Source organism: Paramormyrops kingsleyae, chromosome 4, assembly GCF_048594095.1.
Source record: "Paramormyrops kingsleyae isolate MSU_618 chromosome 4, PKINGS_0.4, whole genome shotgun sequence".
NCBI lineage: Eukaryota > Metazoa > Chordata > Actinopteri > Osteoglossiformes > Mormyridae > Paramormyrops > Paramormyrops kingsleyae.
Window position 1 is genome coordinate 7,563,676 of NC_132800.1, and position 23,288 is coordinate 7,586,963.

Sequence of the window (23,288 nt, forward strand, 5' to 3'; positions counted from 1 at the left end):
GCAAGCAGACGCCCCGGCAACTTGCCAAGGTTAAAGATTCGGAGCCGGAGCACTGAGTGGAACGCAGCTGAAGCCTTGGCCAGGACACAGGGTCTCCCCATCCTACCTCCTGTGAGCCATCAGCACTACACCTGCAAGCAGTGTGGGCAGCCACAGAAGCAGGAGTTTAGTCACAGAAGGTTCAAAAATAAGTTCTTCTGTGAAGAGGTGGAAGGGAAGTCATTTGGAGAGCTGAAGGCACAGCACAAGGAGCCACATTAATTAAATGCTTTTTACAATTAATTAGTTTTTTATGATTGATGTGTGTTTTGTTTTGCAATTTAAATTAATCTATTATATAATAAATTCTTACTAATAATATCATTGCATTATTATATAGTTTATATTATTTACATAAATACAACCACAATTCCAATGAAGTTGGGACATTGTTGAAATTGTAAATAAAAACAGAATGCAATGATATGGAAATCTCATAAATCCATATTTTATTCATAACAAATAAGAAACATAGAACATAACATAGAAAACACATCAACTGTTTAATCTGGGAAAATGTATCATTTTAAGGAAAAGATAAGGTCATTTTGAATGTCATGGCAGCAACACGTCTCAAAAAAGTTGGGACAAGGCCATGTTTACCACTGAGTGGCATCCCCTCTGCTTTGGGACAAGGCCATGTTTACTACTGGGTGGCATCCCCTCTGCTTTTAACAACAGTCTGTAAACGTCTGGGGACTGAGGAGATCAGTTGCTCGAGTTTTTGGAGAGGAATGTTGGCCCATTCTTGTCAGATACAGGATTCTAGTTGTTCAACTGTCTAGAGTTTAGATTCTCTGCCCGAGCCCGAGCCCAGACCCGACCCGACCCGACCCGTGGGCCGGGTCGGGCCGATATTTCCTGCCACTATCTTCGGGCCGGGCCGGGCCGGGCTGGGCGGGGCCATGATCAAGCATTTGTGTGTGTTTTTTTTTTTTTTAAATCATTACTTAATTAGCCTAATTGGGTGGAGAGCTATGCCATAATTATAAATGTAGCTCCCTCCCGTAAGACACGAGCACAAGAGTCCTTTGCATTTAACTGAGCCGACGGTTTATTCGAAAGACAGTGGCTTCGTTATTATCACCATCATGGCAGACGTGAGAACTAAATACAGATACGGAAACACAAAATCAAGCACATTTACTTACAATATTAGCTAACAAACATTGAAATTCAAATGAAATATAAACATAAATAACAATAAAGACAGCTTAGAGAATTCATATACAGTTAACACGAACCTCAGTTAGCATTTACATTTACATGGCTAAATACAACAAACTTAACTAAAACTTAATTAACACATACCTCGTTGGCTGCTTACGGAAGGATTTAACCTTTTTCTTAACCCTTTACTTAAAGTTCGATGCCGAGCACACAAACTGGTTCCAGCAGCAAGCGAACTGGATAAGTGAAAACGTGCTTTTCTTCTAAACGTGTCTCAAAAATCCATTCTGAATAAACAAACAATGCAGTTTACATGCTTCGTCCTTGTTGCATTTTTCATTAAGATAAATCTAAACTAATTTCTGTAGTTCAAACAACTTAGAATTGTAGTTGAGAACGTCTGTTACAGCGGCTCACGTATTAAAAAATAGTCGGGTTTAAATCGGGCTCGGGCTCATAATTACAGTTAATGTGTCGGACCGGGTCGGGCTCGGACACAAGGTGCACGGGCTCGGGTAGGGTCGGGTTTAATTTTTTGGGCCCGATCTAAGCTCTACAACTGTCCTCGGTCTTCTGTGTCATAATTTTCGTTTTATGATGCACCAAATGTTCTCAATGAGTGAAAGATCTGGACCACTGGCAGGCTAGTTCAGTACCCGGACCCTTCTTCTATGAATCCATTATGTTGTAATTGATGCAGTGTGTGGTTTGGCATTGTCATGTTGGAAAATGGAAGGTGACTTTGCCATTAGTTTGGGTGACACAGGCGACATGGGCAAGGAACACAAGGAGAAAGGAATCGGCAAACGCACTGAGAAGCGCAGCAGTGATCAGTAGCTCCGCCCACCGCCCCGCTCCGATTAACATATATTTCCATGCAGCGAACTTGAAAATGAAAAGCCAAAGTAGGAAATGAAAAGTCAAATTGGAAAATTAAAAGACAAAAAGGGTTTTTAATTTTATTTTTCAAAGTTACACATCTGACTCATACATGAGTGGAAAATTAAAATGCAAATAGTGCTATTTTAATACTTTGGAAAGTAAATGGCAAAGTGGAGACTGTATTTTCTTTTTATCATTTTCATTTTATTTTTTGCAGAAAATACCACCCATACTGATCAAGGCACACTTCATAGGACATGGCTGTCTCATTTGGGTTCAGAGCTATTAACCCCGTAGTGTGTTGCCCAATTGCACTTTAAGTGGATGCAAAATAATAATTAATAACTAATACAGACAAAAATAATCTGAAAATCCAAGGGGTGCGCATTGTTCCCTGTAGTCCACTGATCAAAGCACACTGCACTAGATGTGCCTGTCTTGTCTAGTTTTAAAGTTGTCAACCCATTCATGTACACATTATACGGATACATTAGAACATTCAAAAATTAATTAAAATTCGTATGTAAAGCAATCTGGGAAACAAAGTGGTGTGCAACAGTCACCATGAGGCCAAAATGCTAAACCACCATGTCATTACAGCGAAGTGGTTTGAAGCGGAAAAATAATCTGTGTACATCGATCGTTACATGTCTGTGTACTGGACATCACAATCCTGTCCCACTTTACTTCCGTTAAAAGTAATTAAAGCCAGAAAACTGAGTATCGAATATGAGGCTTAGATGATTCTAAGTGTCAACCAGTTAGAACACTAAGTCTAGTTTACATAATATTGTATGTTCGATTCAATGTTTATTTTATTATTATTTAAAAAAAAAAAAAAAAACGTCATTCTGGAACTATGACGTAAAAATCGCAATTGTGCCACTATATAAATAGCCAACTGACCGCAACCGACCACTGTCGACATTTGAGCACAGGCGATAATTCATCTGAAAAAATTACCTGAGCTAACGAAGGTGACATATCTACGACCAGCTTCTAGGTAAGGCAGTTTGTGAAGTAAACTATTAAATGGAGAGGTTTATAAAGTATCGCTCAAACTCTTTTGCGGGACCTCGCTGTGTTGCAACGGCGCTATGTCAAATTAATGGGAAGAACACTGTCTCCGGAGATGATCTCTTCTGATTACAATTCTCACCGTAATGACTCATCGACAATATCGCCAAACACAGGATATTAGATCATTCAAAATTTCCCAGTTTACCGACGTGTAGGACGAGGGGTCGGTGCTCGGAGCTGGCCCGACAAAATATGAAAGACAAGGCCGTTCTGTAAGGTGGTGGGATGGCCAGCGCCGGCGAAAATGTGCTCTTAAAGCACTAAAAGTGCGCGCAAAGCGAGCGACTTTAAGCCCCCCCCCCCCCCCCCCAGTTCGTGTCAGGAATAGGTGTGCGCATTCCAGCAATGGCAGCAATCATGTATTGGTATAGGACAACATGACAATAGGGACACCCCCTAATCCATAAGGGTTGTTTTTGTGCTTCTGTTGCTATTTGGTTTTCTTTTAACTACTGTAATACAGCATGAGAGTACACATGAAACCCTTATTCTTATGAATTCTCTCCTTTGCAGTATTAAAGCACTGAAAATTTGTCCCCTGAGATGGCATCGAAAGAGCAAGGGAGTCCTGAGTGCGAGGCACCAAACGGGCGTAGGAAGCAGTACGTCTGCGGCGGCTGTGCTGGGATGGTGAACATCATGTTCATCTTCCCAATACAGAAGGTACTATTCCGGCAGCAGCTGTTTTGTGTGAGCATGACTGAGGCCGTCCGGCAGCTGCAGAGGAACGGCATGCGGACCCTGTACCGTGGGCTGCTGCCTCCCCTGCTGCAGAAAACCTCGTCGATGGCCGTCATGTTTGGATTTTCGAATGATATGTCTCGGCTGCTGTCGCGACCCGGCAGCACCCCGGGGCTGGTGACCAGCCGCATGGCGGCCGTGTTGGCAGGCATGGGGGAGGCAAGTCTGACCCCCTTTGAGAGGGTCCAGACGCTCCTCCAGGACCAGCGGCACCACGTCCGGTATACAAACACTTTCCATGTATTCCGGACCCTGGTGTGGGAGAATGGTATGCGTGAGCTGTACCGCGGCACAGTGCCCATCCTGCTGCGCAACGGGCCCAGCAACGCGCTATTCCTCGGCCTCCGCGGGCCCATCAAGAGCAGCCTGCCTCAGGCTGAGACCCACGCTGGCCAGCTGGTCACTGACTTTGTCTCTGGCGGCCTTCTGGGAGCCACGCTGGGCTCCTTGTATTACCCACTGAATGTGGTGAAGGCTCGCAAGCAGTCGCAGGTGGGTGGAGCCTTCCAATCCACCTGGCAGGTGCTGCGCACCATCTACAGCGAGCGGGGTGGTAAATTGAGCCACCTATACAGAGGGGCGCATCTAAACTACCACCGCTCCCTCCTGTCTTGGGGCATCACAAACGCTGCCTACGAGCTTTTAATGAAGGTCATGTGAACTTCTGGAAAGTCGGGCGAGCCTCTACTGCCCCACGCATCAATGGTAAGGGAAAGCTGTAGTAATATACTGTTTGTTGGCACTTCTCTCTTATTTGTATCTTTTTTGTATCTACACGCAATACAGATGCTCCTCTACTTACGAACAAGATACGTTCTGAACGGCCGTTCGCAACTTGAAATGTTCATAAGTCGTTTTGCAACATCATTCTAAGGCTTAGAACCTATGGAGAGCTTGCGGTCATAACAGGTAATAAAGCCAGGACTGGGGAATACAGGATGGAGGGGCACATATAATCACTGTTAACAAGCAGTACACAAGGGATAGACTGCACTAGATGTGCCTGTCTTGTCTAGTTTTAAAGTTGTCAACCCATTCATGTACACATTATACGGATACATTAGAACATTTAAAAATTTATTAAAATTCGTACGTAAAGCAATCTGGGAAACAAAGTGGTGTGCAACAGTCACCATGAGGCCAAAATGCTAAACCACCATGTCATTACAGCGAAGTGGTTTGAAGCGGAAAAATAATCTGTGTGCATTGATCGTTACATGTCTGTGTACTGGACATCACAATCCTGTCCCACTTTATTTCCGTTAAAAGTAATTAAAGCCAGAAAACTGAGTATCGAATATGAGGCTTAGATGATTCTAAGTGTCAACCAGTTAGAACACTAAGTCTAGTTTACGTAATATTGTACGTTCGATTCGATGTTTATTTTATTATTATTTAAAAAAAAAAAAAAAAAAAACCTCATTCTGGAACTATGACGTAAAAATCGCAATCGTGCCACTATATAAATAGCCAACTGACCGCAACCGACCACTGTCGACATTTGAGCACAGGCGATAATTCATCTGAAAAAATTACCTGAGCTAACGAAGGTGACATATCTACGACCAGCTTCTAGGTAAGGCAGTTTGTGAAGTAAACTATTAAATGGAGAGGTTTATAAAGTATCGCTCAAACTCTTTTGCGGGACTTCGCTGTGTTGCAACGGCGCTATGTCAAATTAATGGGAAGAACACTGTCTCCGGAGATGATCTCTTCTGATTACAATTCTCACCGTAATGACTCATCGACAATATCGCCAAACACAGGATATTAGATCATTCAAAATTTCCCAGTTTACCGACGTGTAGGACGAGGGGTCGGTGCTCGGAGCTGGCCCGACAAAATATGAAAGACAAGGCCGTTCTGTAAGGTGGTGGGATGGCCAGCGCCGGCGAAAATGTGCTCTTAAAGCACTAAAAGTGCGCGCAAAGCGAGCGACTTTAAGCCCCCCCCCCCCCCCAGTTCGTGTCAGGAATAGGTGTGCGCATTCCAGCAATGGCAGCAATCATGTATTGGTATAGGACAACATGACAATAGGGACACCCCCTAATCCATAAGGGTTGTTTTTGTGCTTCTGTTGCTATTTGGTTTTCTTTTAACTACTGTAATACAGCATGAGAGTACACATGAAACCCTTATTCTTATGAATTCTCTCCTTTGCAGTATTAAAGCACTGAAAATTTGTCCCCTGAGATGGCATCGAAAGAGCAAGGGAGTCCTGAGTGCGAGGCACCAAACGGGCGTAGGAAGCAGTACGTCTGCGGCGGCTGTGCTGGGATGGTGAACATCATGTTCATCTTCCCAATACAGAAGGTACTATTCCGGCAGCAGCTGTTTTGTGTGAGCACGACTGAGGCCGTCCGGCAGCTGCAGAGGAACGGCATGCGGACCCTGTACCGTGGGCTGCTGCCTCCCCTGCTGCAGAAAACCTCGTCGATGGCCGTCATGTTTGGATTTTCGAATGATATGTCTCGGCTGCTGTCGCGACCCGGCAGCACCCCGGGGCTGGTGACCAGCCGCATGGCGGCCGTGTTGGCAGGCATGGGGGAGGCAAGTCTGACCCCCTTTGAGAGGGTCCAGACGCTCCTCCAGGACCAGCGGCACCACGTCCGGTATAACAATACTTTCCATGCATTCCGGACCATGGTGCGGGAGAATAGTATGCGTGAGCTGTACCAACGGGCCCAGCAACGCGCTATCCCTCGGCCTCCGCGAGCCCATCAAGAGCAGCCTGCCTCAGGCTGAGACCCACGCTGGCCGGCTGGTCACCGACTTTATCTCTGGCGGACTTCTGGGAGCCACGCTGGGCTTCTTGTATTACCCACTTAATGTAGTGAAGGCTCTCGAGCAGTCGCAGGTGGGTGGAGCCTTCCAATCCTCGTGGCAGGTACTGCGCACCATCTGCAGCGAGCGGGGTGGTAAATTGACCCACCTATACCGAGGGGCGCATCTCAACTACCACCGCTCCCTCCTGTCTTGGGGCATCACCAACGCTGCCTACGAGTTTTTAATGTGAACTGCTGGAAAGTCGGGCGAGCCTCTACTGCCCCCACCACAGAATTCAGAATTGCTGCTCCACAAGTCAATGGTAAGGGAAAGCTGTAGTAATATACTGTTTGTTGGCACTTCTCTCTTATTTGTATCTTTTTTGTATCTACACGTAGTACATACGCTCCTCTACTTATTTGTATTTTGCTTCCTAGTTATTTGTACTTGCGTATACCCTTAGAACAGGGGTGGCCAATCTCATCCACAAAGGGCCAGTGTGTATGCAGGTTTTCGCTGCAACTCCCTAATTAGACTACTAATTAGAGGACTGATTGGCTGAAGAGTCCTCACACTTGGGTTTGAACAGCTGACCTACAGGTTATCCCAAAAACCTGCATACACACCGGCCCTTTGCGGATAAGATTGGCCACCCCTGCCTTAGAATGATGTTGAATAATGACTTACGAACATTTCAAGTTGTGAACGGCCGTTCGGAACGTATCTTATTCGTAAGTAGAGGAGCATCTGTATTGTCCAACTTCTGTCTATGGATATGGTGCTACAGTGTTTGTATGCGCAAAATACTGGATTTTAACCCCCTGGGGTCGGCGGTCCCGCCGGCGGGATCTGACAGAAATTTCGCAAAACCGTCTAAATAACTCCGCAAGTTTTTGTCATATACACATTTTTAAAATACTCTCAGAAACCTTGGACGGTCTACTTTTCAAATATATATAGGTAGAAACTAAATATATTTTTACAGCTTCGTGATACGAATTGAAAGAACAAGAGTGACTGACTTAAGCGTCTGCATCTCGAAGCGGCTCTGATCGCCCACCCACTTGCAAATCGCGCTATTCGCATGATAATATCATGATAATCCGACAGTTAGTATTGGGTAAAGAAATATGTGAATACGCCCATTGTGACCGAAATAAACAAGAGCACATGTCTGGGTAGTGTTTACACTGATCGGCTACAATATAGCACACGGATACATCTCTGCCGCTGAAGCTTTGCGCCAGTGTTGCCACTTTCAGCAGCGAAGCTCATACCTGCGTTCATGGCTCAGTGGACTAAGCCTGTGTGCCTGCAATCACGTGGTCGCTGATTCAAATGCAGCATATTTAGAACGTGAATAGCGATCTTTCGCTGAGAGCGGTCCTACACGCTCCCGATACAAGTAAAACAAAGAAAGGTGACACGATTTGCTTTTTTGCCTATTTAACCTAATTTTAAAAACTTTAATACTTCCGACAATGGAAGTTTTGAAAAGAAGACAGATAACGGATTTAGTCAGTGTTTTTTTCAAGATTCTACATAATGATTTCAGCGAGATATAAACTGAAATACACAAGAAAGATACACGGTCGACGATGCCCTCGTCCCCAGAGCGTTAATCACCACATTCTGCAGCACTATTTGGGGTTCAGCCAAAACATATTTTTATACTAAGTCACTGTATAAAGACGCACAACAGCAATACTTAAATTTACCATTTTATTTTTATTATTTAATAAAAAATAACATTAAACAAATTATATTAGATTAAACATAAATATTGAATCTGCATTTAACAAATGTCTTTCAAGAACATGTGTAGCTCATATTTAATACTTACTGTCAATTCTAATAAATATAAAAATCATGTATTGTTTGACTTTTTGCAAGCTTATTTTTCAGAACATGAAAATCCTGCAAACTGCATTTAACAACATGCATTTCAAGCACATGTGAAGCTTATACATGATTAGTAATGTACTGTACTAAGAAACATAGTATAGCTTGACTTTTTGTAAGCTAATTATTCAGAACATGAAAATCATACAAACTGCATTTAACAACAAATGCATTTCCAGAACATGTATAGCTGATATTTAACACTTAGTACTGTCAATACTAATAAATGTTTGACAATTTGTCAGTGGATTCCCTGATAGTATTCCCTGTCCTAGTCAGCAAATTCTGTAAGAAAAGAGGGAGAGATAGAAATAATCACTTAGCAAGTAACATGATGTGTGTAGACAGTATTAATGATTAAATGCTTAGAGGGAAGAAAAAAAAAAAAAAAAAAACTTACCAGACATTTTTCTGGGATTTTCGAAATCATTCAGTTCATGGAGGAATGTGAGCAGTCTGGGAGGAAAGTTCTACTGTTTTTTCCCCCTTCATCACTGCCTTTGTTCCTTGTTCAGGATTTATGGCCAGTAAAATTCTACAAAAAAAAATACAAAATGTAAATGTTGAAATAATATTCAAAGAAATCAAATATATTATTGTTATCTCTAATTAGGTCCCTGTGTTAACAAGGCTAATTTAAAAAGGAAGACAAACTATTGCCATGGCTAAAGAAATGGTGAGATTTGATCAAACAAAAGCGATGGTATAATAACGCCACCAATAATTATAATAATAATAATAATAATTCAACAAAACATACTAAACAAAAATGTTCAATGTTCATTTTGGTCCTTAGAAATTTAGCTCTGCATGAATTCCAATGTTAGCGATGCATCTTTTGGCCATTTTATGTTCAAAATACAAAACACACAAAACTTGAAGCTCAGGGCTACCAAAGGGTTGCTGATGTGCTCGTTGACAACCACTTGGTCAGCATAGATCCTGAATCTGTCTTCACCTAAAATATTACAAAAAAGTGGGTTTATTATTAATACACTGAAGTGGATGTAAATGTGTGTTCAACGATTTCAATATAAACTCTATTAACTCCTAACAGCTTTGTTTAAGTGGACAATGCAGTAGACAAAATGTACTACTTCTACTGTTATAGACTAGGCTAGGAACATTTCAGTCAATGGAAAATTTTAAATGCTAATTTTTCTTTTCATGTGTGACAGAGGTAGTAATACTTCAGTTATATTTCATCTGTACACTTGTTCACATAAAGGAGGAGAACTGACCACAACACTTAATATGATGAACAAATAAGGCAGTATTAGTCAGGATTACGAACCCATTATGAGGACACAAGGGGTTGTTGGGATGGTTGGAACAATTCCAGCAGAGTCCTGAAGAAGAATACAAAAAGAAAGCTCATCAGTATATTACAATTTATATTACTAAATATAGATTTATGTATCTCAAGTGAAATTACTTAATTTAATTAAACATGCACTTCTTTGAGTTTTCTGCAAGTCAAAAAACATAACACAAAATGTGAAAAATTACCTACCTTGTTTTGGAAGTATCTCTGGACATTCTTTGGAATGTTTTGCAATACATGAGATGAACTGCAGTAGTTGTTCAATTGCTACCCCCTTCATCTTAAGGAAGTCCTTTATTGTTTTCCCTTTTTTGGATATTTCCTCCACAAGTTTCTTTTGTACAGGGAAACCAAGAAGGGTGTTGGTGTGGTCAAGTAGATGGACCACCTCAAAAAGGTATGACCACTCTAGTAAAACATTCACACAGCTTTCTTGATTGATTGTAGAGCCCGTGAGATCACATATTCTGTAACCGACGCACACCTGAAATAAGCACAAATGGACGTCATGTTTAGCAATCCGTATGAGGTTACAAGAAATATACCAATTATAACTACTTGCAGTCACAGTTAAGATAATAACCAGCGAAACCAAAATGGATTACCCATCCATTATAAGACAAGCTGCGTTGATCCTGACGGGAGTTTGGGGCGCGAGCCAATTCAAACAGAGCGCATGAGGAAACAAGCAGCCTAACAGGCTAATGTACAAAATAGTAATACTATAACAAATGGTGACACCGAACAAGCAGAACTCTCTTAAAAGACATTATCTTTTCATTTACACTATCTACACAGATTAAATAGTTTGTAAAATATTATTTAAAGATAATTGACGTCATGCTGATCAAAACCAACTTTAGCCGAATGGGCTAAACATGCTAAGCTAGAAGACGTTCGTCAGAATACACTAATGTTTGCCACAAAGTTTAAGATACGAATAAAATTAACTAACACCTAATGAACCCCCCGTATATATAGCAAACTGCAAGAATAACTTAGCGGTTTTAATGAGGTAGACCTTGTCCAAAAAGTTGCTAAATTTATCGCTAGGTGCTATAACTCGCTAAGCTGCCACTGTGATGGGGAAGAAAAGAGATACCTCCTGAATTCTTATCCAATGTCTTCTGGCAAGGTGATGGCCTGCTGCTTCCAAAAACGCGCACACTTGATGACAGGAAGTGACTTCAATGGTTTTCAATTAATTTTTTATTAAAAACAACATAATGAAATAAGGTTGGATTCACTCACATAAACTTACCTAAAGAAAATGCGTGTTTTATTTAACAAGAATAAGCAGATTAATAATATTAATTTTATTTAATATTAATGTAAAAATGTGCCAGAAAATGTAGGACACAATTATATTTAATATATTTTACTTAATAATTTATTTAAAATCTACATGGCCACTGAATCATTTTTTACAGTGTACTGAAATGGTGCAACCAATCTCTGATATGACACTGACAACAGAACACAGTGTTTAATTCTGGTAATAATGTGGTAATTTCTACACTGTTAAAAATGATTTGTTGTTTCAACTTAAATCTAGAAGTAACCTGGTTGCCTTAAAATTTTATGTTAATTGAACGTTTCTAGTAATTTAACTCAACATTAAAAGTCAAGTTACACCAACAAAAAACTACTCTACCTTTTGTTAGTGTAACATAAGAGTATTTATCAGGTCAACATGCTTGGGTGCATTAAAACAACTATAAATTTGAAGTTTAGTCAACTTTGATTGTAGTTGTATTGATATAGTTTTTTAGGTTTCCTGAACTAAAACTTTAATTACTTTATCAAAATATCTTACGATGTGCTAACAATTCCAAAAAGTTTCCTTGGTTGCCTTAAAAATATTAGTTTTTCCAACTCATCATTTAAGTTCCCTCAACTTAAAATGTACTTTTGCAGAGCACGCGTCCCCACCAATGTTCATTATAATCTTCTGTGCAACTTCAAATGTATATCACAACTGTTTTGGATAGTCAATATTCAAAGCATATAGTAGACCCATAAGTGCAGCAAAAGCACGTGGAACATCCAAGTCCTTAAGAACAATCTGCTCTTCCAAAACTACAGCAACATTTACAATGACTCTAGGTAGAAGACCAGCAGGACCCTCTTCTGTGACCATGAGAATACCCACGTTCATCCCTTCTAAAGCTTTGTCTTCATCATCCTGTGGCTAAAAACAAACAAACAAACCAAACAATATTTTATAACAGTACAACTCCAGAATTTAGACAAGTAATATTTTTTTCACTTCTCAATCATTAGGGTGACCTTCTATTCTGTCGTTTTGTTGATAAAGAAGCTGTTTCTGATATTATTTAGGCTGGTGAAATGGCATGAATTGCAGAAGATCGACTGCTATAGCTATTTAACCCATAGCTGTTTGTTTGAATGCTATTTGAATTAAAGCTGGTATGTGTTTGTTTTTCTAGTTTCTACTCTGATGTTCATATTACATGTCACACATTGTTATAAAGCAACATACATTCAAAGGAAATTTTACTACATTTTATACATGACAGTTGTCATCTATGAAATATGGAATGTTAAACCCTTTACATTTTTATTTATTATATATAATAATTTACATTTTTTTTATTATATAAAAAAAAAGTTTTTCTGTTATTCAATGGCATAAATATACCATTAAAATGCATTATAAATATTTTGAACTTTCCGATCCATTAAAATACGTAGGCAGACCACAAATTAAGAATGTAATTGTTCGGAGGTATATACAACCGGACTTGAATACAGATAGTAGGAACTAGTCAATCTTTTTGGGCCCCAAAAGAGCAGACACAAACTACGTGACTCATTGCAATGAATATATTTATAAAATATATTAACATCGTAATTTAACTAAACTGCATGCTAGTTTAAAAAATTAATAGTTAATGTTTACTTCCAAATTGAAAAAATATCATTGGCCCTTAAAATATACATGTATAACGCAACAAACTAAAAATGAACACATCTGTTAAAAGAACCCATATCTAACACACAAAAAGCTAGTGCGCCGACACCATTAATACTTGAGAAAATTTAACCAGTCCGGCAGCACGTGTCTAGAAAATAAAAGCATTTGCGATATGTTCGCAATCATATAGATACCATCGTTCAAACAATCTTGTAAAATGCAAACTCATTATTCTTAAACAATGGTAACATATTTTAACAGGAGAAAAAATGGTTACACGTAACGTCACCTAGAGAAAATTGCAAATTTTTGGTCTCTCCACTAATAAATTTTCATTGCCCGTCTGACACATTAAATCGTAAAACAGAGGTCGACAAGAAAGAATTTGTACCCATCTTAAGTCTGATATTTTAAGATAAATTTCCTCCGTTGCTGAACAGTTCGAATGAAATTCCCGCTCTTGTGAGTACAGAAAAAAAATGTGATGTTGTACTTTAGAGAAATGCGCATGTGTATGACATGCTCATCCATCTAACTAATTACAGACATAGGCATAACACAAAGTGCTGTGTTATATCGACTTACCAAATTAATAAAATTAGTTCACGTGCCAAAATGAAATATTTTATGTTGTCTAAACTACATTGCTGTATCGAAGTTAACAAGAACTACAAAGTTAACATAACTAAAAACGAAAATCATTTTTTACAGTGTAGGATTGATTTAAAGCATTTCGTCATCTAGCGTAATGTTCATGACATAGGGGTGGTTTCCCAGACAGAGACTAAGACTAACAGAAATCTGCTTTCTCGGTCAGGGTATAAAACAGAACTAGACTAAGCCTATTCCTGAATAAAGTAAGCTTGTTTCATGAGGGAAGATTCGAGGTAGTCCAGGAATAAATTGAGGTTTAAATAAAACCTCCCAGCAGGCAGGTATAACTGTCACGCCCAGAGGGGCGGGGCAGAACAGCTGTAACCCATGATCCACTAATGAGTTCTCTACTTAAAGCAGTCACCTCCCATGCTACTTTGCGAAGTATTGTTGTCATGCCCATGCACTTTACCAAGCATTCTTTTGTCCTGTTCCTGTCTCGTTCGTCCTGCCCGTCTCGTCCGTCCTGCCTGCCTACACCCCGTACTCCGAACCCGACCTCCTTGTGCTTACCGTCCCGTCGTTACCCCGTCTCGTCTCTGCTTGTAGGACTGACTTCCCCGGCATCCGACCCCTGGCTTGCGACCCGACTACTCTACCTGACAACCCCTTCGGCTTCTGACGCACCGATCTCCTCCCCGGCATCCGACCCCTGGCTTGCGACCCGACTACTCTACCGGACAACCCCTTCGGCTTCTGACGCACCGATCTTCATTAACCCCCTGGGGCCTGAGGCCTTTTTTCCACTTTCGAAGTAGTCTGACATGCCTTGACATTTTAAAATATTTCACCTATCTAAAAAACATTTATCCCAAAGTGATACATTTGTTTTTATTCAGCACAAACTCAGCACCAATAATCTGAGACCTCTTAGAATGTTATTATTCTATTTTTTGTTAAAATCAACTTTAAACATATACTTTTCAAAAACCTATTTTCAAACATGCTGAGAAATTGTAAAAAATCACATTATAGACATTTCTAGGTAAGACTTTTGAGCTCTGAAGCTTATAGACACAGGGGTTGGCTACACATAGGTGAAAGTGACATTCAGAAATTTTATATGGTTTGATTACTAAAGTGTTAGAACTTTGGAGTGACACTCTTTTTCTCAAAGTCAGTGGTCTTCACAATGAATATTGATGAGATAGGTGTCCTCACACCTGTAGTAGTTTGCATACTGTCAATGGCCCATCAGTCTGGAATGTCACTGCACCCCACACCCATCACTTTGGAAAGGCAGTTTGAAACGCAAGAAAAGTAGCAACAATAAAATCCCTTTCACAGTTTATTGATAGATGGAATGAAAAATGAAAAACTGTGACTATATAAATATAGAAAGCGATAAATATGATGCAGTGACTATTATTGACGCTCTGGGGACGAGGGCATCATCGACCGCGTATCTTTCTCGTGTATTTCAGTTTATATCTCGCTGAAATCATTATGTAGAATCATGAAAAAAACACTGACTAAATCCGTTATCTGTCTTCTTTTCAAAACTTCCATTGTCAGAAGTATTAAGGTTTTTAAAATTAGGTTAAATAGGCAAAAAAGCAAATCGTGTCACCTTTCTTTGTTTTACTTGCGTCGGGAGCGTGTAGGACCGCTCTCAGCGGAAGATCGCTATTCGCGTTCTAAACACGCTGCGTTTGAATCGGCGACCACGTGATTGCAGGCACACAGGCTTAGCCCACTGAGCTATAAACACAGGTATGAGCTTCGCTGCTGAAAGTGGCAACACTGGCGCAAAGCTTCAGCGGCAGAGACGTATCCGTGTGCTATATTGTAGCCGATCAGTGTAAACACTACCCAGACATGTGCTCTTGTTTATTTCGGTCACAATGGGCGTATTCACATATTTCTTCACCCAATACTAACTGTCGGATTATCATGTTATTATCATGCGAATAGCGCGATTTGCAAGTGGGTGGGTGATCAGAGCCGCTTCGAGACGCAGACGCTTAAGTCAGTCACTCTTGTTCTTTCTATTCGTATCACAAAGCTGTAAAAATATATTTAGTTTCTACCTATATATATTTGAAAAGTAGACCGTCCAAAGTTTCTGAGGGTATTTTTAAAATGTGTATATGACAAAAACTCGCGGAGTTATTTAAACGGTCTCGCGAGAATTCTGTCAGATCCCGCCGGCGGGATCGCCGGTCCCAGGGGGTTAAAGTTTCTTTTCACCGCATACCGGGGTTCGCCTCGTTCTTGTCCGCTTTGCCCAACAGAATACTTCGCCACCATATGGACCCCGCGGAGAACCAGAGACTGCAACAACAGGTGGACCACCTGACGACGCTCGTGGCTCAGCTGATGGAGGGAAGAGCTACATGAACCGATCTGCCAAGTTCACCGCCCCGACCAGCCGTCCCAGTGCCCGTTGCGATGCCCGACAAATACGACGGCAATCCTGACCAGTGTCAAGCCTTCTTGATGCAGTGTGGGTTGTACGTGGAAGAGCACCCAGATCGATTCATGGAAGAAACCTCACGAGTCAGGTTCGTCATGTCTCTCCTTACCGGTCAAGCACGAGATTGGGTCTCCGCGTTATGGATGGACGACAGCCCCCTGCTGGATTCGGCCAGGGAATTCCAGCAAGCGTTCAAGGCCATCTTTAATCACCCGGCTGTGGGACGAAGTCTGGGTGAACGCCTCTTTGATTTAAAACAGGGAGCCCGGACAGTTGCAGAGTTCTCGTTGGAATTCCGCACGATCGCTGCGGGTTTATGCTGGCCCGAGGACTGTCTCCGGATTATGTACCGTCGCGCACTTAACCCTGAGATCCAGGACAAACTGACAGCACGCAGTGCAGGGCTCTCCTTCGAAGACTATATTAGTCTATCGGTCACCCTGGATAACACCCACCGTGAACGACGTCGTCGGCGAACCCGGCCAGCTGTTCCCCCCGTCAGACCGACGCCATCGGAAGATCCAGCCGAACCTATGCAGTTAGGACGTATGCCGCTTTCGCTGGAGGAACGTCATCGCCGTAGGACTCATGGTCTTTGCCTTTACTGCGGAAACCCCGGACATCTACTTCGCTCCTGTCCGAGTCGCCCCTCCCAACCATCTATGCAGGTAGGCTCCTCGGGGCTCTTTGGGGTATCACCAAAGCTGTGCACGGTACCCGTGGTTCTTGATGTGGAGGGGAGGGTGTGGCATGTTCACGCCTTAATCGACTCCGGGGCTGCTAGTAATTTCATAGACGTCACCCTCGCTTCCGAATTACAGATGCCTCTGCAAACGCTGTCCCCACCTATTTCTGTTCTGGGCGTCAGTGGTAAACCGCTACCGGGCGGTTACGTCACCCATAAAGCGGGACCTGTCACGTTCCAGGTAGGGGCACTACACACTGAGACGATCTAACTATTGGTGCTTCCTGCCTCTAAGGATCTGATAATTCTAGGATTCCCATGGTTACAAACTCACAACCCCCACATCGATTGGTCCTCGGGTGAGCTTACCGCCTGGTCACCCCGGTGTTCCCAATTCTGCATGCCCGTCCTCTGCGCAGCCTCCCAAGTGGAGAGCCCCAGCCCAGAGGATCTCTCTTTTCTTCCCCCTGAATATGCTGATTTCCGAGATGTTTTTAGCAAGGATAGATCCTTTCAGCTACCGCCGCATCGGGAATACGATTGTGCCATCGAGCTCCTGGAGGGGGCGCAACTCCCTAAGGGACGGCTATACCCTCTGTCTACCAGTGAGGAGAAATCCATGGAAACTTACGTACGAGAGGGTCTCGCTCAAGGTATCATCCGCCCGTCTACGTCACCTGTAACCGCCAGGTTTTTCTTTGTAAAGAAAAAGGACGGTGGACTGCGTCCGTGTATTGATTACCGCTCCCTGAATGCTATCACCATAAAAAGGCGAGAGCCTTTGCCCTAGATCCCCCCTTGCCTTAGAACAACTGCGAGAGGCCCGCTTTTTTACCAAATTGGATCTCCGCAGCACCTATACTGTAACTTGATTCGGATTCGCAGAGGGGACGAATGGAAGACCTCGTTTATCACTAACACTGGCCAATACGAATACCGGGTTATGCCGTACGGTTTGGCTAACAGCTCTTCTATTTTCCAGGCCTTCATGAACACGGTGTTTTGGGACCTGGTGCACCGATTCGTAATTGTCTATATTGATGATATTCTGATTTACTCCCCCTCCTTCTCTCAACACGTGGAGCATGTCCGCCAAGTACTCCAACGACTACGAGAACATCGGTTATACGCAAAGGGGGAGAAATGCGAATTTCACAAGACACAAGTCCAATTTCTTGGTTATGTCATCCGACCCAGTAAGGTGGCTATGGACGAAAAGAAGGTGGAGGCCATTTGCCAGTGGCGCCAACCCCACTCTTTAAAGGAACTACAACGTTTCCTGGGATTCGCCAACTTTTACCGGCGTTTCATTCGGAACTTCAGTCAAGTGGCAGCCCCCCTGACTTCTCTAACGCGAGGAACCAACTCGCCCTTGAAATGGACGCCCGAAGCAGAGACAGCTTTTCTCCGCCTGAAACAAGCCTTCTGCACGGCGCCTGTCCTACGCCTACCAGACCCGGAACGCCCCTTCGAGTTGGAAGTAGATGCCTCCGAAGCCGGCGTTGGGGCAATCCTCGTTCAACGAGATCAGACAACGGGTCGCCGACATCCGTGTGCCTACTACTCCAAGAAACTTACCCCTGCGGAGAGGAACTATGACGTCGGGGACAGGGAGCTCTTAGCCATCAAAACAGCCCTGGAGGAATGGAGACACTGGCTTGAGGGAAGTTGCTATCCATTCCAAGTCTTCACGGACCACCGCAACTTGGAATACCTACAAAATGCCAAAAGATTATCTGCACGCCAAGCCCGTTGGGCTCTGTTTTTTGCTCGCTTTCAGTTTAAAGTAACATACCTGCCTGGGAAGAAAAATATCAAGGCTGATGCCCTGTCTTGACTTTACGATCCCCCCGAAGCAATTGATCGTTCCGAACCCATATTGTCACCAACCTGCTTTGCTTAAACAATCACCTGGTCACTAGAAGAGACCATTTGAGCCGCCAATGACCGAGCCGGGACCCCTACCTGATGCCCCATTGGTAAGTTGTACGTCCCCGACAACTTCCGATCTGCGGTTATTCAATGGGTACATGCATCACGGGGTACGGGACATCCGGGGGGCTCCGCTACCCAACATTTAGTCTCGCGACGGTATTGGTGGCCAGGCTGGAGAGCGGAGGTAGAGCAGTACGTCGCCTCCTGTCCTGAGTGCGCACAACTCAAATCATCCCACCAATCACCCGCAGGACTGCTTCATCCTCTTCCAATTCCATCTCGTCCCTGGTCTCATTTGGGCATGGACTTCATCACTGACTTACCCCTCTCCCGAGGTAACACCGTCGTACTCACCGTTGTGGACCGGTTCTCGAAAATGTGTCGTCTAATTGCTCTGCCTAAGCTTCCTAGTGCTACGGATTTGACCAACATCTTGATTCAGTGGGTGTTCCGATATTCTGGACTACCAGAAGACCTAGTGTCAGACCGAGGTCCACAGTTCACCTCACACGTGTTTAAAGCCTTCTGTGCCAAGCTCAACATTTCTCTCAGTCCCACCTCTGCATATCACCCTCAATCGAACGGACTCGCCGAACGAACCAACCAGGAAGTCTCAAAAGCCCTGCGCCTGCTCTGCAAGGACAAACCCTCTGACTGGGCCAGTCACCTCGTCTGGGCAGAATACGGTATAAATACCCGCATAAACCCTGTCACTCGCATGTCACCCTTTCAGTGTGTTTTAGGTTTCCAGCCCGAACTTTTCCCATAGGAGGCAGAGACCAGTGACGTCCCTCAGGTGGAAACCTGGTATCGGACTGCTAGAGAGGTTTGGCAAAAGGCACGTTCAGATCTCTCCGCCCAAGCAGCTCGCCAACAAACCCAGGCGAATAGACATCGGCGCCCTGCCCCAGCATACCGACCGGGACAGCGGGTCTGGCTCTCTACTCAAAATCTTAAACTCCCTGCATGCCGTAAGTTGTCGGCCAGGTTTATCGGTCCGTTTAAGATCCTCCGCCAAGTAGGTCCCAACACATTTCGTTTGGACCTTCCCCGTGTTTATCGTATTCATCATACCTTCCACGTTTCCCTCTTAAAGCCGGTCAGGTACAGTGCCGCACATCCCTCTCCTGAGTCCACGATTCCGCCGCCTCGTATCTTGCAAGATGGGTCCCACATCTACCAGGTTCGTGCGCTCCTGGACTCCCGACGACGGGCTGGGACTCTGCAGTACCTCGTGGACTGGGACGGTTTTGGCCCTGAAGAGCGTTCGTGGGTGCCGGCGAAGGATATCCTGGACCCTGACCTGGTGTCCGCCTTTCATCGCGAACACCCCTCCAAGCTGGCACCCCGTCCCAGGGGTCGCCCGCGCCGTCACTTTCGGCCTCCGGGAGGCGGCCGTTTGGGGGGGGGCCCTGTCACGCCCAGAGGGGCGGGGCAGAACAGCTGTAACCCATGATCCACTAACAAGTTCTCTACTTAAAGCAGTCACCTCCCATGCTACTTTGCGAAGTATTGTTGTCATGCCCATGCACTTTACCAAGCATTCTTTTGTCCTGTTCCTGTCTCGTTCGTCCTGCCCATCTCGTCCGTCCTGCCTGCCTACGCCCCGTACTCCGAACCCGACCTCCTTGTGCCTACCGTCCCGTCGTTACCCCGTCTCGTCTCTGCTTGTAGGACTGACTTCCCCGGCATCCGATCCCTGGCTTGCGACCCGACTACTCTACCTGACAACCCCTTCGGCTTCTGACGCACCGATCTCCTCCCCGGCATCCGACCCCTGGCTTGCGACCCGACTACTCTACCGGACAACCCCTTCGGCTTCTGACGCACCGATCTTCATTAAAGTCTCTTTTCACCGCATACCAGGGTTCACCTCGTTCTTGTCTGCTTTGCCCAACATTAACTTCAGATTAATGTTGTTTGCTGAAGAAGACACATGGATTACTTAGAGTGTGTCAATGATGATCAATGAATACCACCTGCCAGACAAATTCTTGTTGACAGAAGTGACCCACTGCAATTTTTTAATATCAGTTTTTGAGATCGTTTTCAAATGCATAAAGTAAATGCCGTGGAGATCGTTTCTCTTTTGGAACCCAGTCTTTCATCTATGACCCAAAGAGGACGGCCTGTTCGAGTTAGTCTGCAGGTGCTCATCACTTTACATTTTTTTGGCATGTGGCACCTTTCACAGAGATACTGGGGATTTATGTGGGGTCAGTGAACCAACAGTGTGTAAATTCGTTCACAGAGTATGCAAGGCCATTTGTGTATTGAGAAGACAGTACATAAACTTCCCAGATGCTGCAACCCAAGTTAATTACAAGGGACAATTCTATGAATATGGGAACTTTCCAGTAGTCATAGGCTGCATCGACGGAACCCATATTCCCATAAAACGTCCCTCTACCCCAGATGGTGAGGAATACAGGTGTATGCACTACCCAAATACAGTTTTCGAACATTGTTGCCCGTTGGAAAGTGTTATAGATTAAAGGGTTTACTTAACTCATCACTGTATGCTCAGTTTGAAAGAGGAGATCATAATGGATTATTGCTTGGTGACAGTGGGTATGCTCAAAGGCTTTTTTTGTTTACACCATACTTGCACCCAATTACACCTGAGCAAAGGTGCTACAACCAAGCTCATATGCGCACTAGGGGTCTAGTGGAGCGCATGTTTGGAAGAGTCGTTTTCAGTACCTTTGGAAAACACTTCGATTCACACCAAGAAGATGCTGCATTGTCATTTTTGCAACAGCTGTTCTTCATAACTACCTGAAACAGCATGGATGCCCAGTCCCTCCAATACTAGAAGATGACAATCCAGATGTACCTTCAATTACAACAAACCAGAGAGAAGGACTTGCATACAGAGATGCTCTTGCACTGTGCCACTTTAAATAGCTATTTTTTACATTATTATCCTTTTCATTGTTCTGCTGGAATATACAATTTAATGTCATGGTCAAATTAATATATTCTAAAAAGTGAATTTTTGTCTGGTATATTAAAGCAAGTCATTCAATTTGATGTAATAAACATTTTTTATGTATTGCTGGTATAATGAGACAGTTGCATCTCGCTGTCCTTCATCTTCATTTCTAGTTCTTCATTTTGATTTTACACTCCTCCTGCGATTCCCCCAGCTCCATCTAGTTGGTCGTCTGCGCATTCACCGGCTGTGGCTGCGCATTCGCCTGCGGCAGCTTCTGCTCCCTCCTCGCTTCCTCCGGTGTCCCCTTTGCCTCCCTCCTCACTTCCTCCGGCAGTCCTTTCGCCTTTCTCCTTGCCCCCCTCAGTGTCCGCTCTGGCCTCATGGTCACCTGTGGCCCCTGCGGCTCCTGCCTTCAGCCCACCGGGGGTCCCTCCAGGCTCCCTGGTACCCCCCACCCTTTGCCTCCTTGCCCCCTGGTTTTATGCCCCTTGTGTTTGCTCCCCATCCCTCTGTTCTGCCTTTGTTCCCTCCTGGTAACTTTGCTCCTCCTGTTGTTGGTGTGCCCCCTGTTGTTGTTCCTCCGGTGTTTTCCCTTTTGGTGCCCCTGTGTGTGTTCCCTGTGGTGTGTCACTTGGTGTTTTGGTTGCTGTCCTTGTGTCTGTTCTGTGTGTCGGTCCTGTTCCCAGTGTCCCGTTGATGTTGCTTTTGTTTCCCCATATCCTGTCCTGTGATGTCCCCAGTTTTGTCCCTCCGGTCCCTTTAGGCGCGCCTGGAGTGCGGGGGTCTGTCATGCCCGGTCGTCCAATTGGACCGTGTGCCACGCCCCCTCATTTATCTCGTGTGGAATCCCTGTGTTACGGGTACGACAATATTTAGACAGTGTTCCTGGTGGTCTGCTTATGCATATGTATGTGTGTATGTGTATATATATATATATATACATATGTAGGTGTATTTTTTTATTTTTTTTTTTTTATTTATTATTTATTTTTTTTCCGCTGGTATCAACGTATTTAATTCCAGGAGCAGATACTGACACAAGCATATTCCCATGTCATAATGGTACCACTGGTTTCTTTGTGTGTATACTGTTTGTGTGTGTCCCTGGATCTTATCTTTCAGATACAGCAGTTGGTGTGATGATACGGTGTAAAGCAGCAAGATGCAGAAGCTGTCCTCTTATTACTCTTTCCTTTTTGTTCTACTGTTTATGTATTATTTCTCTTTCCCTGTCTCTCTCTCTGACCCCCCTCCTTATTTTATTTTTATTTTTATTATGCATTTATTTATTTTTCTACTTCCTCTGTCTCTTACCCCTTTCTCTCCTTTCTCACTTTCTCTCTCTATCTCTTTCCCACTAACCCCCCCTGTCAGCTCCGGCTTTGTGGCACAATGACATATAACCGATTAATAAAGAGTATACCTCGAGTAACAAGAGGAGCTTAAATCCGAAGCTCCACTTGTTAAAATAAAAGTGTTGGCACAATAAAGCACCCAGACTAACATCCTGCTTGCTAAACTGCCGACACGACAGGGGAAAAAAAAAAAAAAACCCAAAGCGTACCACAGAGCGGTGCAAAGTATTGTTGCCATGATTCGGAGCATTACTGAGCTTTTTTCTGTCTTGTATTTTCCCCGCCTGCCCTGTCCACGGTGTCCTGCCCTGCTGTCTCGCCTGTCCTGTTTGCCTGTCCGATCCCGTCTGCCCTGCCCGTCTGCCCTGCTCCTCAACCTCGACCCGGCTTCCTCGTTCATCCCTACCCATCGTCGCCTCGTCCTGTCATTTCATGTAGGACTGACATCCCCGGCTATCGAACC

The 23,288-nt window shown here is 43.9% G+C and overlaps 1 protein-coding gene, 1 long non-coding RNA gene and 1 pseudogene across 2 annotated transcripts; 2 read left to right on the top strand and 1 right to left on the bottom strand.

Annotated features, from left to right (window-relative positions):
• Window positions 1-3,714: 3,714 nt before the first annotated feature.
• LOC140588971 (mitochondrial nicotinamide adenine dinucleotide transporter SLC25A51-like) lies at window positions 3,715-4,611 on the top strand. The gene has a single exon (XM_072711627.1). The coding sequence runs from the start codon at window positions 3,715-3,717 to the stop codon at window positions 4,570-4,572; it is 858 nt and encodes a 285-aa protein (XP_072567728.1). The 3' UTR covers window positions 4,573-4,611.
• Window positions 4,612-6,105: 1,494 nt separating this feature from the next.
• On the top strand, window positions 6,106-6,928 carry LOC111840610 (mitochondrial nicotinamide adenine dinucleotide transporter SLC25A51-like; annotated as a pseudogene).
• A 2,545-nt stretch (window positions 6,929-9,473) lies between these two features.
• LOC140588689 (uncharacterized) lies at window positions 9,474-10,359 on the bottom strand. The gene is made up of 3 exons (XR_011989866.1): window positions 10,094-10,359; window positions 9,875-9,929; window positions 9,474-9,538 (listed from the first exon to the last, which is right to left on the bottom strand). It is a non-coding gene; the product is annotated as an uncharacterized lncRNA (long non-coding RNA).
• Window positions 10,360-23,288: the final 12,929 nt, after the last annotated feature.

Coding starts and splice junctions, on each gene's coding strand:
- LOC140588971 (XM_072711627.1), top strand. CDS start 3,715: ATGGCATCGAAAGAGCAAGGGAGTCCTGAGTGCGAGGCACCAAACGGG.